The sequence below is a fragment of the Narcine bancroftii genome, chromosome 2 (genome assembly GCF_036971445.1).
Source record: "Narcine bancroftii isolate sNarBan1 chromosome 2, sNarBan1.hap1, whole genome shotgun sequence".
Taxonomy (NCBI): Eukaryota; Metazoa; Chordata; class Chondrichthyes; order Torpediniformes; family Narcinidae; genus Narcine; species Narcine bancroftii.
In genome coordinates this window covers 51853489-51872196 of record NC_091470.1, presented here as the reverse complement: position 1 = coordinate 51872196, position 18708 = coordinate 51853489, and the positions used below count along the sequence as shown (strand labels likewise).

The following is an 18708-nucleotide window of genomic DNA, read 5'->3' as shown; positions in this document are numbered from 1 at the left end:
TAATCACAAGATGCCCATCCCAACAGATTTTATGTACAATTTTCTACTCGTATCACTGATGTCCCAAAACACTATGAATAATTATGCAAATTCCTGCATGATTCAAGAATTCTAGGTGCTCCTTCCACTTCAGCAATCTGGCTTTGTTCCTTTGCACTTCAGTCTGCAAAAATAGAGGCACCAACAACCTCAAAGATAGAGGCTGCAGTTCATTTTGTTGCAACTTCAAAGATGGATATTCACTCATAATATTCATATTTAAAAAAACACAAGCAAACAGGAGTAAGAAGAGTCCATCAGGCTCTTCAACTCTGTCCAACAATTAACATGATCATGGCTATTCAATGCTTGGTCTCAACGCCTCTTCTGCGTCATTGCTGCTTACCCATTTATTCCTCGAATATTTATCCATCGCCACTTTAAATACTTCTCATGATTCAGTTTTCAACCCCCACTGGGGCAGAGAATTCATTATCCTGTTCAGAAATTTCTATGACTCAATTTTTAATGACCTGCCTCTGACCTTGTACAGTAGTTCTGTTCTCTTGTTAGACATTCTCCCATTGGTGATTCCCAACATCCCAACAAGTACCCTGTCAACCACCACCCCCTCCCTTTGGATCTTGTACATTTAAACAAAGTCACCCCTCATTCTTCTAAAATCCAAGGAACATTGGTCCAATCTATATAGTCTTTCTTCACAGAACAAACCTCTCATCACAGGAATTAATGTCATGAATCTCCTTTGTGCTCCTCTGAATTTACTTTTTGTGTTGTTTCAAGTAAGGATATGTAGTACCTCAAATGAAATCTTATAAGCACCTTGTACAGCTGCAACAAAGCCTCCATAATTTTAAACTCCAGCCCTTGACAATGAAAAGTCAAAATACTGTTTGCCTTCTTAACTATTTGTTGGACCTATCTGCTAGATTTTTGTGATCAATCTAGGTGATAAAATATCTGAACATCTTACCTTATCAACTTCTTCAGAAATGTTTTGCCTTGAGTCATACGATGACTGTCGAACCTTCTCACAAATGGCCTGATAGAGACCAATCAATTGTCCTCTTTTCTCTGCAGCAGGATGCTTCTGAATTGGACCAAGTCTATTGGACTCCTCTGACTACAAGAAAAAGCAAAATACAAACTGTTTTCTACTTCAATGCTTTATATGGATGGCAGAAGGAAATTACATAAAATCTATTAATTAGAATATGAATAGGTTATAAAAGCTACAGCTTTAAAACTAAAATTTGAATAAAATTGAAGCTTTACTTTAAGTTATCATCAGATATCAAAATTGCTTTTCAATTTCAATGGCCCAGATTTTATGGTCAGTGAAAAAAATACTTGCTGTTCATTAAAACATTATAGCTCTTGGCAGATCGACATATAGACACTGAGCATCTCATGTGGTGGGCTCCTTGAGGGACTATGTGGTACCAGTGCTAGCAGGGAGACCAATACAAGTTCAAGTTTATTGTCAGAGTACATACGTGATATGAAATACAACCGAGATTATTTTTCCAGTGGGCCAGGCAGAATTTCTATTTATTAGTAGTGTAAACTGTCATCAACAAAGAGATTTCTATACAAAAGAGAAAAATGTAAACAAATTGACTGTACAAATACAGAAAAAAATATATTCAGTAATAAATAATGTACAAAGTATGAGTCCTTAAATGACCCTCTGATTACGTCTGCTGTTTAGGAGTTTGATGGTGGAGGGGTAGCAACTGTTCCTGAACACGATGGTATGGGTCTTGTGGCACCTATACCTCTTTCCTGATGACAGCAGTGAGAACAGAGCATGTGTTGGTTGGTGTGGATCCTTAATGATTGCTGCTGCTCTCCAATGGCAGCATTCTATGGAGATTTTCTCGATGGTGGGAGAGTACTGGGATGTACTGGGCTGTGTCCATCATCTTTTGCAGGGCTTTCTGCTCAGACGTATTGGTACCCCCATACCAGGCCATGATGCCACCAGTCAGCACACTTTTCACTACACATTGGGTCTAGTGACCATAATTCTGTTAGTTTTAGGGTAGTTTTAAGGAAGAGCAAGGAGAGGCCTAAAGTTGAGGTTCTGGATTGGAAAAGAGCAAATTTCATAGGAATAAGAAGGGATTTGGGGAGTATTGAGTGGGACAGGATATTTTCAGGTAAGGATGTAAATGAAAAATGGAGGGTATTCAAAAAAGAAATTTTGAGGGTACAGAGTAGTTACGTCCCAGTGTGGATCAAAGGAAAGGCTGGAAGTCATAGGGAGGCTTGGTTTTCGAGGAATATTGGAAATTTGGTTAGGAGAAAAAGGGAGGTGTACAAGAGGTATAAAGAGCAGGGAGCTGAGAAGTTGGAGGAGGACTACAAGGAGTGTAGAAGGAATCTTAACAAAGAAATTAGAAAGGCCAAAAAAAGGCATGAAGAGGCTTTGGCTGACAGAGTAGAAATAAATTCAAAGGGTTTCTATAAGTACATTAAAAGTAAAAGATTAGTGAGAGATAAAATTGGGCCCCTTGTAGATAGCAAGTGAGAAGTCTGAGGAAATGGGGGAAATTTTGAATGATTTCTTTGCCTCGGTATTCACTAGGGAAAAAAATGTTGAACCAGTTGAAGTAAAGAAAAATAGTGGGGAGGTCATGAAGCATATAAGGATAACCGAGGAGGTAGTGATGGCTGTGTTAAAAAAGATAAAGGTGGATAAATCTCCCGGACCGGACAAAATATTCCCTAGGACACTCAGGGAGGCTAGTGGACAGTTAGTGGGGCCATTAACAGAGATATTTAGGACGTCACTGGCCATGGGGGTGGTACCAAAGAATTGGAGGGTGGCGCATGTGGTTCCGCTGTTTAAGGGTCCAAATGCAAACCTGGGAATTATAGGCCTGTAAGTCTGACGTCTGTGGTGGGCAAGTTGATGGAAAGTGTTCTGAGGGATGCTATTTACAAATTTTTGGACGTACAAGGATTGATAGGGAGTAATCAGCATGGTTTGGTCAGGGGTAGATCATGCTTGACAAACCTGATTGAGTTCTTCGAGGGGGTTACAAAAAAGGTTGATGAAGGGAAAGCTGTGGATGTTGTCTATTTGGACTTTAGTAAAGCTTTTGACAAAGTTCCCCACAGGAGGTTAGGAAAAAAGGTGGAGGCATTAGGTATAAATAAGGAGGTAGTGAAATGGATTCAGCAGTGGTTGGATGGAAGGTGTCAGAGAGTAGTGGTAGACAATTGTTTGTCCAAGTGGAGGCCGGTGACTAGTGGAGTTCCTCAGGGTTCGGTCCTGGGTCCACTATTATTTGTTATATATATTAACGATCTGGATGTAGGGGTAGAGAATTGGATAAGCAAGTTTGCGGATGACACAAAGATTGGTGGTGTTGTGGACAGTGAGGTAGATTACCGTAGATTAAAAGGTGATTTAGGAAGGCTGGAGGTGTGGGCTGAGAAATGGCTGATGGAATTTAATACAGAGAAATGTGGGGTGCTGCATTTTGGAAAGGCAAATTTAAATAGGTCATATACATTGAATGGTAGACAATTGAGGAGTGCAGAGCAACAAAGGGATTTAGGAGTTATGGTAAATAATACCCTCAAGGCTGATACTCAGGTAGATGGTGTGGTGAAGAAGGCATTTGGAATGTTGGCCTTCATAAATCGGAGTATTGAATTCAAGAGTAGGGAGGTTATGATGAAATTGTACAAGGCATTGGTGAGGCCAAATTTGGAGTACTGTGTACAGTTTTGGTCACCAAATTATAGGAAAGATATAAACAAAATAGAGAGAGGGCAGAGAAGGTTCACGAGAATGTTGACAGGATTTCAGGGTCTGAGTTACAGGGAAAGGTTGTGCAGACTGGGGCTTTTTTCTCTGGAGCGTAGAAGATTGAGAGGGGACTTGATAGAGGTGTTTAAGATTTTAAAAGGGACAGACAGAGTAAATGTGGATAGGCTTTTTCAATTAAGAAAGGGGGAGATTCAAACTAGAGGACATGGTTTAAGATTGAAGGGGGAAAATTATAAGGGGAACATGAGGGGAAATTTCTTTACGCAGAAGGTGGTGGGGATGTGGAATGAGCTTCCGGCAGACGTGGTCGAGGCGGGATCATTGGTTACATTTAAGGAAAGACTGGATAGTTACATGGATAGGAGGGGACTAGAGGGGTATGGACCGGGTGCTGGTCAGTGGGACTAGGAGGGTGGGGATTTGCTACAGCATGGACTAGTAGGGCCGAACTGGCCTGTTCTGTGCTGTAAGTGGTTATATGGTTACATCTAGAAATTTGCCAAGGTTCTCAATGTCATACCAAACCTCCTCCAACTCCTAAGGAAGTAGAGGGCCTGACATGCTTTCTTCATGATGACAATAATATGTCAGGTCCAGGTCCTCTGAAATAGTGACTCCAAGGAATTTAAATTTGCTCACTCTCTCCACCTCTGATTCCGCAATAATCACTGAATTGTACACCTCTGGTTTTACCTTCCTGAAGTCAAAAATCAGTTTCTTGGTTTTAGTGACATTGAGAGATTGTGGTTAATACATCATTCACCCAAGTTTTTAATCTCTCTCCTATTTGATGACTCATCACCCTTTTATATACATTCCACTACTATGGTAATAATCAGCAAACTTGTAAATGGTGTCAATACCAAACCATGCAGTCATAGGTGTAAAGCAAGTAGAGCAAGGGGATAACTATGCAGCCTTGTGATGCTCCACCACTGATGGATATTGTAGAGGAGATGTTCTTACCAAATTGCACTGATTGGGTCTGGAGGGGAGGAAATCCTGGATCCAATAACACAGTAGGGTATTGAGGCCCAGGTCTTGGAGCTTGCTGATGAGTTTTGAAAAGATGAATGCCAAATTATAGACAATAAAGAGCATCTTTGTTGTCCACATGTTCCAGGGCTTTGTGTAGAGCCAGTGAGATGGCATCTGCTGTAGACTTCCTGCTGCAGTAGGTAAACTGGAATGGATTCATGTCGCCACTCAGACATGATCTGATATGCTTCAACACCAACCTCTCATAACACTTTATCTCTGTTTATGTGAGTGCCACTGATTGGTAGACATTTATACAAGTTACCACACTCTTCTTGGGAAATGGTACGATTGAGGCCTGTTTGAAACAGGTAGGTACCACGCCATTTCAGAGTGAAATATTGAAGATATCCATGAAAACATTGGCCAGCTGGTCAGCACAAGTTTTCAATTCTAAGATTGAAGGGGGAAAATTATAAGGGGAACATGAGGGGAAATTTCTTTACGCAGAAGGTGGTGGGGATGTGGAATGAGCTTCCGGCAGACGTGGTCGAGGCGGGATCATTGGTTACATTTAAGGAAAGACTGGATAGTTACATGGATAGGAGGGGACTAGAGGGGTATGGACCGGGTGCTGGTCAGTGGGACTAGGAGGGTGGGGATTTGCTACAGCATGGACTAGTAGGGCCGAACTGGCCTGTTCTGTGCTGTAAGTGGTTATATGGTTACATCTACACCCAGTGGGTGCTCCTTGGATTTACTCTCCTGAAGGCAGGCCCCATGTCATCGTCGGAGACTGACAGAAGAGAATCATCAGGGGACATGGGGGGTGCTTAGAGGCTCTTCCTTGTTCTGGTGGTCAAATCGGGCATAGAAGGCATTGAGCTCATCTGAGAGTTAAGCTTTGGGGTTTCCCATGATACCAGATACTTCCTTGTTTCCATTGCACATCTCCTCAACCAATCAAATTGAATATTCTGATTGAGCCATGCAGTGTCTTAATGAGGAGGTGCTAGTTTGATGCAAATCACAAATGGAAATTGAAGTGATGGAAAGAAAAATTGAATTAAAAAATGGAACTTAACTCTTCATAAATTTTCCACAAAAACATTTAAAGCTGAAGAACCAAATTTCATGATCACAACTTTTCAGTTCCTGAGAGCTGGTTAGGTGGCAATTAAGTTCTATCATTTCACAAAGGCTTCCTTTGCAAGATTCAAGTTTCCCAAGTACATTTCGTAGCTAACTCAGTCAAGCCCTATCCCTCAATAAGATACAGGTGCAAGAATGGTTATGGAGAAACTGAACAACTGTCAGATATCTGCATTTAAATATACATATGTAGATGTCAGAAATTATTGTTTAATTTACTCATAGCTTTGCTGTTATCCATTCTGTTACACATTATCCAATTTGGGGCACAATGACAAACAAACACGACAAGTACTCTCCCACCATCAACAAAGAGTCTAGCTGGGAATAAAAATATCTACGTCAGCCAAATTTCAAACGGATTTTTAGATAAAAAGATTACAGGATGAGAAGAATCCTTAATGCTTTTCTGCTTACAGTCAATGGAATGAATAAACCACATCTATTTTTGGATTTGAACAGTGCTCTGGACAAGGCTTTGCCAATTACAGTAGAATTTTATTTTTTATGTTTCTTTAGGAATTGAATCATGTATGGCAAAATGTCCTCATAAACTGAACTACATGCATATTATTTAGACATATTAATACAAGAATTTATAAAACATGGAATAGTAGAGCACAGGACAATGTCCTTTGGCCCATGATATCCACATCAAATATGACACCAAATTAAACTAAATCTCTACAGTTTGTACGTGAAACATGTCCCTCATTTCCCATGAATAACTATTGTATCTGCTTCCTCCAATACTCCTGGTAGCCTGTTCCAAGCACTTTTCGTGCTCTGCATAAAAAAACCTGCTCTGCATATCTTTAAATCTCTCCCTCACCTTAAACTTGATCTCTAACATTGTTTCTTTCATTAAACCATATTGTCTATCCCAATACCTAATCAGGCATCAGTGCCAATGAAAGTTAAAGAACCCATTATGAGGCTGAAAAACAAGAAGAGACATTGCCCAAATCTTGGGATTACCAAAATCAGCAGTTTGGAATATCATTAAGAAGAAAGAGTGAATTGGTGAGCTCAGTTATCGCAATGGGACTGGGATTCCAAGGAAGATCTCACTGCTGATGACAGTAGAATTCTTTTCATAATGAAGAAAAATCCCAAAACATATGTCCGACGGATCAGAAACTCTCCTCTATCTATTGTCCACAGAAGAATTCATTAACAGAAATACAGAGGCTACACTGCAAGATGCAAGCCATTAGTTATCCACAGAAACAAGATGGCCAGATTACATTTTGTCAAGAAGTAATTAAAAGAGCATGCAGAATTCTCGAGAAATGTCATGTGATTAGACCAAGATTAACCTGTATCAGAATGATGGCAAGAGCAAAGTGTGCAGGCGTAAAGGAACTGCCCAAGATCCAAAGCATACCACATTCTCCAGTGGGAGAAAAAAGTTGGGGTCAGAACCCTTCATCAGGAGGGACGTGGCCATGTGAAGAATCTAGACAGACGAGTTTTGGTTGAGCTCTCCATGAAGAATGCTAAATAGATGGCTAAAACTTCAAAATGAAGATATTCTTCAACAAAAATAGATAAACCTAGCACAAAGAAGCCAAAGCGACTGAGAACAAAGACTGAAGAAGCTCCTATTCGACTGGGAGCATAGGGTGAAAGTCCGAAAGGGAGCGGTACAAAAATTGTAATGGGACCAGCAGAACCAGGTAAAATGGGGAGTAGGGTTAAGAGCCTGGAAAAAATGGAGAATTTGAGTATCCAATTCATAAGTGTTGAAATGGTGATGAGACATATGATGGAGAAAATGAACAAAATAAAAGAGATCATTAAAGATCTGATGAAGAAACTGGGTCGAGCAGTTTGGATTGATGAAAACACATGAAAAACTTGAGTCTTTGGGGAAAAAAAAGCCCAAGAATGGGAGTTGGATAAACAAGGACTGCTGGACAAAATTGACCATATGGAGAACTTCAGTCGATGGAACAATGTCCAAATTATCACTAAAGGAAGGAATCGAGGGAAGAGACCAGGTGAACATTTTTCCAAAAACGGATCCCACAAGTGTTGGGAAAAGACAAATTTGGGGAAAAACTGAACATTGAGAGAGCTCACTGAACACTTAGACCCAGAAGAGTCGGTGACCAAAAACCAAGATCAGTTCTTGTGAGACTTTAAGCTTCCGAGAATGGGAAGTATATGGTAGAAGTATATGATTTCTCTAAACAGAATAATGGCCCGCCCGAGGTTGATCACGAAAAGGTATTACTTTTTCAAGACTTTAGCCCGACCTTAATTAAACAAAGGAAAGAATTTGAGATGGGAGTCGGATTTAGAAGTCGCAATAATGGAAAGATACTGGTCTGATTGGTGTTGGATAGCATGATGTTATTAATGAAAGATATAGATTAGTGCAATATAATTTTCTACATCAATTATACACAAGAGTTGCATAAATCAAAATCGGAAATATCAGAAATATGTTTTAAGTGTGGGAGAGAAATAGGAATGTTCTTACATGCTACGTGGTCGTGTGTGAAAGTGAGACCTTTCTGGAAGGGTATTACTGAAATATACGAACAAGGATAACCGGGTGGCCTTTGTGGACGACCAAGAGCTTTATCTTTTGGGCAATTTGATTGCAATAAGTAATAAACTAACGAGATACCAAATTTCATTTGTTAAAATAGCTTTAGTTGTGGCAAAAAAATGTGTTGCTATTACTTGGAAGTCGGACTCGCCTCTACAGATAGAAGACAGAGATGAACAGTTGTAATCCTATGAAAAAAAAATCACGTACAATCTAAAAAACAAATATTATCTATTTATAAAAATATAGCAACCATATTTGGATTATATAGGGACTCAAAGATAAAAAGGTGCTACTGTGGCGGCTCACCACAAGGCAGGCGAACTGGCCCCGCTTGTAAGCCACGCAGAGGGGGCAGCTGACCAAAATGGCGCCGTCTGGGGGGGGGGTTTCCCTTCTTTCCAACTCAGGGCTCAGAAACCCACTCTTGGGGACCATGTGATGCCCGGGTGACATCAGCACCCTCCAGCGTGGTTCTCAGCCAGGTCCAGGCTGGGAGTATAAGTGCAGCCCAGCAGCCTGCAATAAACTAGTCTGCTCACTGAGCTCAACCCATCTGGTTGCGTGGTGTTATTGCAGGAGCAGTTTAGCCGCCGCTAAACTACTATCATAAAATATGTGAACTCCCCAATGAATATTTTCATTTTTAAACCCAATTGTAAGCCCTGAGAGTGTACAGATTTATGCTTGGGGAGTGGGGGGGGGGGGGGGGGGGAGAAGGAAGGGGCTGTTTTGTAAGAAAAAAAATTATATACTTATATATTTATATATTTTGAAAATAGAACATTTTGATATGTTTATTTATGGAAAAAAGACAAAGATAAATTATTCAAAAAACCTTCGTCAGGTGGGGGTGCAGAGTGGAATGTGATATTATTCCATTCTGAGACAGCATCATAATTAATAGTTATAGAACAAAATGCAACTTTCCCATTGACTCTCTCCTCACCCTGGAATCAGACCCCTACATGAAACAGGACAGAGGGTAGTCAGTGAGCATCTTCCAATTCAACTCTATCAAAAATCACACATTTCACCTTAAATGCCAGTCTGCCTTTGACATCAAAAAAATTAATAGCAAGGCAGACAAACATATAAAATTAGTTCTTTCCTGCAGGAATCCAGAGAAATGTGCTTAATTGGGGAATATTAACAATGCTTTTGGTCAATGGAAGCTGAGCTTTTCCATTACTCCACTCCACAAAATGGGAATATATTTCTGAGTCTCCCCCCCCACCCCCCCAACCCCAGAATCCACACTAAACATAATGGTGACATTAAATACATTTATCCACTTCACTTCTTGGCAATTTTAGTTGCATAATTATCATCTTGACACAAGAACACTCTGCGACTTCATTCTACTATTCAGAAGTCAGATCTATCAAATAAGGGATGCTTTCTTTCAGATGATACTCTGTTGATACAGATTATAAAATTAATGATTTTGAAACTGCCTCTGACAAAGTTGAAACATGGTGGAACCACTGTTCCTCATTAAGAAGCACTCTTTAGTACTTAACAGAATTACCACTTGTTGGCAGTGCAACAAAAAAAAACTGACTCAACATACACGTATACACAAATAAAGAAATATAAACAATGATGATACAATAATGAAAAAAATATCAATAAATTGCAGAAATAAGTGTCTTTAAACAAGTCCCTGATTGAGTTTGTTGTTGAGGAGTCCAATGGTGGAGGGGTAGCGGCTGTTCCTGAACTTGGTGGAGTGAATCTTGTGGCACCTATACCTCTTTCCTGATAGTAGCAGCAAGAACAGAGCGTGTGCTGGGTGGTGTAGGTCTTTGATGATTGCTGCTGCTCTCCAACAGCAGCGTTCCCTGTAGATGTTCTCGATGGTTGGGCAGGTTTCACCCATCGTGCCCACTACCTGTTACAGGGTTTTTCGCTCGGGAGCATTGGTGTCTCCGTTCCAGACTATGCAACTCATTCTGACTTGTGGGATATTCAAGAATTGCAGAGGAGAAAGAATATTTCTAACACTGCACTGGAGGTCCCTTGGTGTAGTAGGAGGTCCAATGGATTGGAAACATCATCCTCCAGGTTAAGACAGGGATGCCTACTCTCTAATCTCATTTTTTATGTTGGAAAGATGGATAGAAAAGATGGTGATTCCAGGCAGAGATGAGACTCAGGTCAAAGTCTCCCTGTGCAAGGACAACATCAATATTTTCTGCTCAGACCCGCAGATTAATTAGCATCTGCGAACAGTTTGAGGTGGTCTTAGTGGCCGGATTAAACTGCATGAAGAGTGAGGCCAATCTCTTCTGCATTTGACCAGTTCACTGTCCCTTCACTATGACAGTCTGACTATCTGAAGGTGCTGCGGGCCTAGCTCAGAGGGGAAGAGCGTGCAACAAAAATTGGCTGGAGTGGATATCCAAAATTGGTCAAAATGTTGTGACCGTGGTAGCAGCACTTCCTCTTGATATTGGAAAAGAACCTGGTCATCAGGCACAAGATGCTCAGTGCTACTTCACCTGGCAGAGGTGTGGTCCATCTGTTGTGGCACCAATCTGAGCTATCTCCCCTTTCATTTGAGGATCTAAGATGGAGTATGACAGATGGGCCATGATAAGAGAATCCCCAGATAGTGGGAGGGAAAAGGTGCATACTCCACATTACCCCCATTCTGATGGCCATCTATGAGTGTGGCTACATCAAGTTGTGCATGAAACCAAAGTACACCAGTACCAATCAGCATTACATGTTCAGATCCTACCATAGAATGGGCCTGGTTTCATTGCTGCACAATCTCCCATTCTTGGTCCTTGTTCACTACCTGTCCTTCATGGAAAATCTCCTTCAGGGAAACATCTTTGATAGCAAGTCTATCAGGCAGTGGTCAGCATGGAACATGCTGTAAACTTGGGGAGGAGGATAAGGACATGATTAATTCTGTGGGATAGTTTCCTGAGCAGACTGAAACCCATTTGGCAGAAGGCTTCATCGTCAGAACTCACCAACAAACACTAAGACATTACTTGGCTGGCTTTAAAAGGGACCCTCCCCTCAGATTCTTCCTACACAGATGGTGCCTCACCCATGGCACGTGCTTCTTGACACAGCTGCAGTAAGGATGAGACAATTGCTCATCTCTTTGCAGACTGTGGATTGGCAAAGAAAGTTTGGAAAAGGATTTGAGGGTCTTCAGTTCATCAAAAACAGCTGCTTTCTGGTCTATGGGTATTCCCAGGGATGCACTCAAGAATAAATGTCAAGTGCAGTTGGAAGATCATTGACTCAGTGAAAGTCACTCTTTGGTCCACCTGAAACTTGCTGACATTGCAGTACAACATAAGGGAATGCTGCCAACTGACACATTCCCGGCTTCAGGAATACACGCTGAGGCTACAATGAAGCCAACACAAAGGTTTTGTGGAGTAGGGCCACAATCTGTGCACCTGCTGCACTGAACATTGAGAGGCTAAGGACTTCATAAAAGCCTCTCAAAGACTTAAATTTTGTATTATCCAAGAAGGCCACAAGTGGGAATGGTGCTTTTTACACAGACGTGTCACCACAAACATATCAAACTGATAACATTATCTACAGACTGGATGATGGCACTATGTGTGCAACAAAAGCCAGGAACTGCATTTGTTCTTCTCTAAAGGTTTTATGAATAAAGATTAATTCTGAAGTTTAAAAAAAAGACGACCTGTATCTCTGCGGCAAGGTGGGGAAATACAAAGAAGGCCCCGAACCACTGAGTTAAGCCCGAAAGAACTGGATAAAATATTGCAAGGAATTCAATGATCTCACATGCATGGCCAAGGCCAAAGAATGCATCTTCAGCTGTATCAATGACCCCAAATACTGCTCTATGGGCACCACTCTCAATCAAAACGTGCACCTGGTATTCCCTTGCTCAGATATTCTCACCCTTTTTATAGCCCTGCCAAGGATAGAGCATGTGCCAGCTCTTCAAAACGTAATAGTTACAAAGGAATCAGATGAACTTTTCAGTAACAGGTGGATGCTCAGATTTTCCTCAAAATGTGACAAGAACCTTGGTGGACACAGGGCTTCAAAGTTGATGGCATAATTCACCTGCTTGAAAACACTAGGACAATATGCTAGTAGACCCATGTCTCTCACTGGGGTATATTGCTGGTGAATACAGGTCTTCTGCTGGATAACATTAGAATATAGTGGTGGTTGGGTACAGTCCCCCACAAAAGAACCTGGGATGGGGGGCGTGGCAAGATGGCGTAGAGTCAGTTTTATTTTGACCCTTTGTTTTCAAGTTTAAACTTTTTAAATTTTAGTTTAAAGTATTAAGGAATGGTTATGGCCATTAATGGTAAGAAGATTAAACTTCAAGTGCAGAAGAAGTTACATTTTCGAAGTGCTGAAGATTTGGGGCCTAAACAACTTGCTATAGCTTCAGGTTTAACTTCCTAGTGCCTAAACCACAAAGACTGCCTGTGGGAGCTGAAAAAAAAAATGTCTACTACTCACCAAGTGAAGGATAGCGCTGGAATTACCCGTTCTCTGGAGGAAGGTGCGTGTTCCCAAGAAGTGGATCCCAAATCTGGCAGCCTGCCGATTTTAATGGAGGGAGCACGCAGGAAGATGACTCCATTGTCTGAAATGCTTCAGGCACCACTCCAACCTGGTGATTTTGAATTTATCTGTGATTTTGTGGAAAAACAAGAAGCTGCGATGCGAGCCTGGCGTCGACCCCCTGAGAAAGTCGGGGTGCCGTCGCTGGGAGTCCAGACCCGCAGTAAAACCGTTAAAATGCCTTCTGTTGAGTTGCAGCAGGAGCTGCATTTACCTGGTTCTGCCACTACGTCAAAGAAAGCAGGGCTGAGCTTTTCTGAACTATAATGTAAGCAGTTAAATGCTGTCATCCAGCCTATAATGAATGAGATGGCTCAAATGATAAGTTCAGAATTGAATACAGTTAAAGCACGTATGGAAGCATCTTGTGAAGATTTTTAAAAATTTCAGTCTGCTTTTTTGGAATGCAAACAGCAAGTGGCTTCTAATACAGAAAAAGTGTTGAAGGTTGAAAAATCTGTTATAGAATTGGGAGAATGTGAGAAGAAGTTAGAGAGGAAAATAGACTACTTGGAGAATCAAAGCAGAAGGAATAATGTGAAAATTGTTGGTTTGCCAGAAGGTATAGAAGAACAAGATCCTCTTCATTTTTTTTTTAAAGACTGGATCCCACAAGTACAAGGGCAAGAATTTTTTTCTGAAGGCTTGGTATTGGAAAGAGCTCATAGAGCTTTAAGAAGAACACCTCTATCTGGCCAACCACCGAGACCTGTAATAATTCGATCTTTGAATTATTTGGACAGAGAAGCAATACTTCGTCTAGCAGTGCAAATGCGAGAAAACGACAAATTCTGTTATTGATTCAGAATAACAGAGTTTTTTTCTATCCTGATTTGAGTCAAGAGGTCATTCAACGTCGATGTCGATTTAATCCAGTTAAAGAAGTTTTGTGGCGTAAATGTCTACTTTTCGCTATCCGGCAGTGTTGATATTTGGTTTATTGAGGATGATCGTAAAGCAATGATTTTTGCTGATTCATTGCCAGATACAAGAGGACAAAAGACGTTGTCCACCATTGTCTCTTAAAGAAAAATCTGGTTGTTCTGGAAACGGAAGAAATGGCAGAAACGGGAAAAACGGGAATGGAAAGAGTCCAACTTCTTTTGAAATGGGATCTCCGAGTTTGGAACCTCTTGGATGAATAGAAGAATTTTCTTATTCTTATTTTACTTTTTATGTTATTATGATATTTTGAGATTATTTTTTGTTCAGCTGGGGAGGAAGAGATTTGTTCTAGGTTCTATTAGTCATCAGCCACTGGTGGGTGATCCACATCCAAATTTTGTTTAGGGATTACTACCTTTTGGTAGTTTTTTTTGGGGGGGTTTATTAATTTTTTTTTTCTTATATTTTTTATTTTCATTTTATCTAGCTTTTAATTTGTGTTTTTTTTAATCCTATTGGAGGGCCTATATACGATGATTTGAGTTTTCATATAAAGATATTATTGGTCTTTAGTAATATTAGTAGATATGTTAAAGTTGAGGTTTGTACTTTTAATGTTCGAGGTTTAAACAGTCCGATTAAGCGTAAAGATGAGGGACAGCTATGCTATTGATAAGAACTTTGTTTTTTTATTATTAAATATCTTTGGTAAAATGTGTGTTTGGTAGTGATATGATTTTACCTGAAATGACTAAATTTGAGACTTTTCTTATGAAGGTACCAGAGAAGAGTTATATTTGATTTCTGTATTAAATATTATAGGATGGTATGGGTAAAAAGGGTTGGGATAAATCCAAAGGTAAATGGGAAGTGGATATTGGTTTTATTTTTTCCGAAGATGATTGATTAGATATTTGTTATGATAGTGTAATTAGACTGATAAATGTACACTATGCAATGATTAATTATAATTTTTTATTTAATTATACTTAACATTTGAAAAACTAAAAAAGTACGGTTTTCGTGAATTAGATTCATGTTTTAGATGTGGTAATTCTGTTGGAACTTTTTTTTCATGCTGTCTGGTCATGTGTATATACACACATCTTTTTGGAGGAAAATTCAATCGTTTTTAGAATACCTGTACAAGATTAAAATACCTTTAGATCCGATAGTATCTTTATTGGGTAGTTTGCAACCTCTGAAAGGTTTGGGATTAGATAAATTTCAACTTGCTTTTGTATATTTAGCATTATTTGTAGCGAAAAAATGTATTATTAGTACGTGGAAAGATACAAATATGATTGATATTAATAGATGACAAAATCAGACGAAATATTGTTTAATAATGGGAAAAATTACATGTTTTGTGTGATAACTATAGCTTTTTTATTAGTAAGTGGTTGTTATATTCAGAATATTTACATTTTGATTTACGTTGATTAGATCTTAATATGTATGTTTCTTTCTTTATGACTCTCCTTAAGAGAGCTGGCTGAAGGGGGGGGAGGGGGGGTTCTCTTTTTTTCTTCTTTTTTTAAAATATAAAATATAACGTTCATGTTTCTGGTTTATTGTTGTATATGTTATTTACTATCTGTATTTTGAACGAATAAATAGTTTAAAAAACAAGAACACTGGGATACAGCGCTGACAGACACATGCATCTTGCCAGACAACAATGGGATACATTAGTGGTGGGTACAAGCATCTTACCAGATAATGCTGGAGTACTCTGTTGGCAGCCCAGTTCACCTTCTTGATAACACTAGGGCAGTGTGCTGGATGGTCATCTGTCTCTTGCAAGGTAACACTGGATAATGCTGGAGTGCAGTATTAGGGTTCATAGTTCTCGTGTTGGATAACACAAGCACACAGTTTTGCTGGCCACATGTTTTCAGAAGGGTACCTCATGAAATACCGTCCTTCAGCACTAAAGGGAATAAGTCTCTCACCAGCTAAACACCGGGCAATGCTGGTGGATACAGATCTGCTAAATTAGAAGGGGCACTGAAAACATGTCAGCTGAACAATGTAAAGAGATCAGTGAGCAAAGCAGTGAGAATTATGGCCTTTGACTCTTCAGAATTTGGTTATTAGCTTAAAATCGAACAAGTAGTTTTCATTTTGAATGTCTCAAAGGCATTTAGGCAAAACCTTAAGTAGGAAAGGCACAGAAGGACACAGTCCTGATGTGGAAGTAGAATTAGTGTAAGTGGGCAAAGAGGTCAGTGTGGATGTGGTGGGTCAAAGGTGTTGTGGTATGGTACGACTATTAATGTCTCAGACCCAGTTCCGTACTGTACAGCTTTATGACTGGCCTGGACCAATATCTGTACGGTACAACTCTATAATTGGTCCTATCCCATTTCTGTACCATACAACTAAGGCTGGCCTATTCCTCTTTCTGCACCTATGACCCTAGGACTGGCCCCTGTCTCATTTTTCTACCATACAACTCTATTACTGCCCCGGACCTGTTTCTGCACTGTATGACTTTATCAATGGCCCTAACCCGTGTCTAAACCGTACAACTCTGTAACAGGCCCTGTCCCATTTCTGTACCATAGGACTCTATTTTCTGGACTTGTCCCGTTTCTGTATTTACAATTCTAAGAGTGGCCCTGTTCCTTTCCTGTACCATACGACTCAATGACTGACCATGTCCACAATGAACTGCACACTTTTGGAGTAGTATATAGTTTCCCCCAGGGCACTGCTTCTCCCCAGTTTAATCAGGCCAAAAAAATATTCTCAATCAGAAGTTACAGTTGCATTCGCTCACACACACACACACACACACACACACACACACACACACACACACACACACACACACACACACACACACACACACACACACACACACAAAGAGCACAGCATCAAGGACATGCTATCAGCTCTCCAAAGCTGAAAAATTTAATTAGCATACATTTCAATCCTAAGGAACAAATAAAGGACACTTGAATTACATAGCAACACAAATAAGAAGAATCATGTTTCTGTACTTCCAGCAGCAAACCTGTAAAAATAATAGAAACAAATATTTTTTGCCTAACTGGCCTCAACACACAGAAAATATTTCCTTATTTGTCATGATTTAATAATTTCCACCACCCTTCAAAATATGACATTGTTGTATGTGGAGGAGGAGTGGCCTCCCTTTCTGTCTGGAATGTGTGTATTGTGGGTGGTCACATGTTCTCCCCATCTGGAACTTATTCAGAAGTCACATCACCTGTCAGTCAAGGTTGGACTTCAGCCATTAATTAGTGCACACCTTGCCATTGGCTAATTTAAATCAATCAGCATCACTATTGGCTAGACACACAGATTAGTACTGTATTTACCACCAGCACAGAACACATTTTGCTCTCTCTGCCTCATGGTCTGAGCCTTGGATGCCACTTGATGCCAGGTCGCTACTGTGGACATTGCTTCGAAGGGTCACGGGTAAGGAGCACACTCCACTGAAGCTGAGCCATAGTATTACTATAGATCAATACATGCAGTAGAGCTGCACCTCCCGATGATCAGGGGTCCGGGAGGGGGTTTATAACCCTGCATATGGTGTGTGCTAGAGCTGCATCTAGACGATCAGGGATCTGGGAGTGTGTGTAGAACCCCTGCTTATAGTCTAATCGCCTGTGTGAATTAGTAATTGTGTACAGTTTATCATTTTCCCACTCTCATTTATAAATTGTACACATTTTATTCCTGTGACAATTTTTCCATGCTCTTCTATAAACTGTTGTGTGGTTGCAAATCCTTGTGTCCAGACTCACCTCTCTGAGAACCCACCTAACCCGATATTCTTTCTCAACACAACAATTAGCGCTGCGAGCAGGGTCAAAAGAGTTACGACTGGACAGATGGAGTTTTAACCATGTGGGAGTAGAACATTGTTTTAACTGTGTGGGAGATTATATTGATAACTGTATGTGTGGGGGTCCTGTTGGGTGCATGGTTTATTGTGTACCTGCTCACAAACAGGGATAGCAGGAGGTGACCCACAAGTAGGAAAGGGACCCCAGGGTTGGAGTTTAAATCGCTGGGTGCACTGATGACAACAGGGGTTCAGCCATTTGATGGCATGGCTGACAAATCACACCAGATCAGTGGATTATCAATAGTTTGGGCCCCCGCAGGCAGAAGATAGGACACCACGTGGTCTCCCTTCTGGAAGAATTAGGGTTTCCTGAGATCAGGGAGGGTAGTGGACAAGGTCTATGGCTACTAGTGCACCTACTGAGGTACCAGTGGAATATGACGTCGAAATTAAGCCAGCAGTGTGCTCAGAACATTGAGCAAATGGAATCCATGACCTTCGAGTGCAGGTCCACATAGGATGTACTGGAAGCTGCTAGAGCATGCACCAGCCACATGGAAGCAAAATAAAATGAGGCTGCCTGCAAGCTGACCAAAGTGTGGCAGCTTTAGACAGCCCATTGATCGGGGGTGGCGGGGGGGGAGGGGTCAGGACTATCGTTCCGCATGGTCGGGGGATGGGAATGCGTGGTTGGACAATGATGACTTTGCGGAGGCAGAGTCCGATTATGCCATGGTTGACCTCGTCAATGCCTTCTTTTCCATCTCTTTAATCCCCGACTCTCAAGATCAGTTCGCCTTCACCTGGGGTGGCACACAATACATCTTTCTCCGCCTACCCCAAGGATATGTCCACAGTCCCACCCTATGCAATGGGTTAATAGCCTACGATTTTAAAAATATTGCCTTCCCCCGACATCGATGTAAG

The 18708-nt window shown here is 40.8% G+C and overlaps 1 protein-coding gene across 8 annotated transcripts in view; it reads right to left on the bottom strand.

Moving 5' to 3' along the window:
• Nucleotides 1-18708, bottom strand: part of LOC138753536 (uncharacterized) — a 107644-nt gene that overhangs the window by 68831 nt on the left and 20105 nt on the right. For all 8 annotated transcript variants that reach the window (XR_011351230.1, XM_069916674.1, XM_069916671.1 and 5 more), the window contains one exon: nt 974-1123. Coding sequence is in view for 7 of the 8 variants with exons in the window: in XM_069916674.1 (XP_069772775.1) it covers nt 974-1123 (150 nt within the window). In the remaining variant the exon portion in view is untranslated. The remainder of the gene's footprint in view (nt 1-973; nt 1124-18708) is intronic.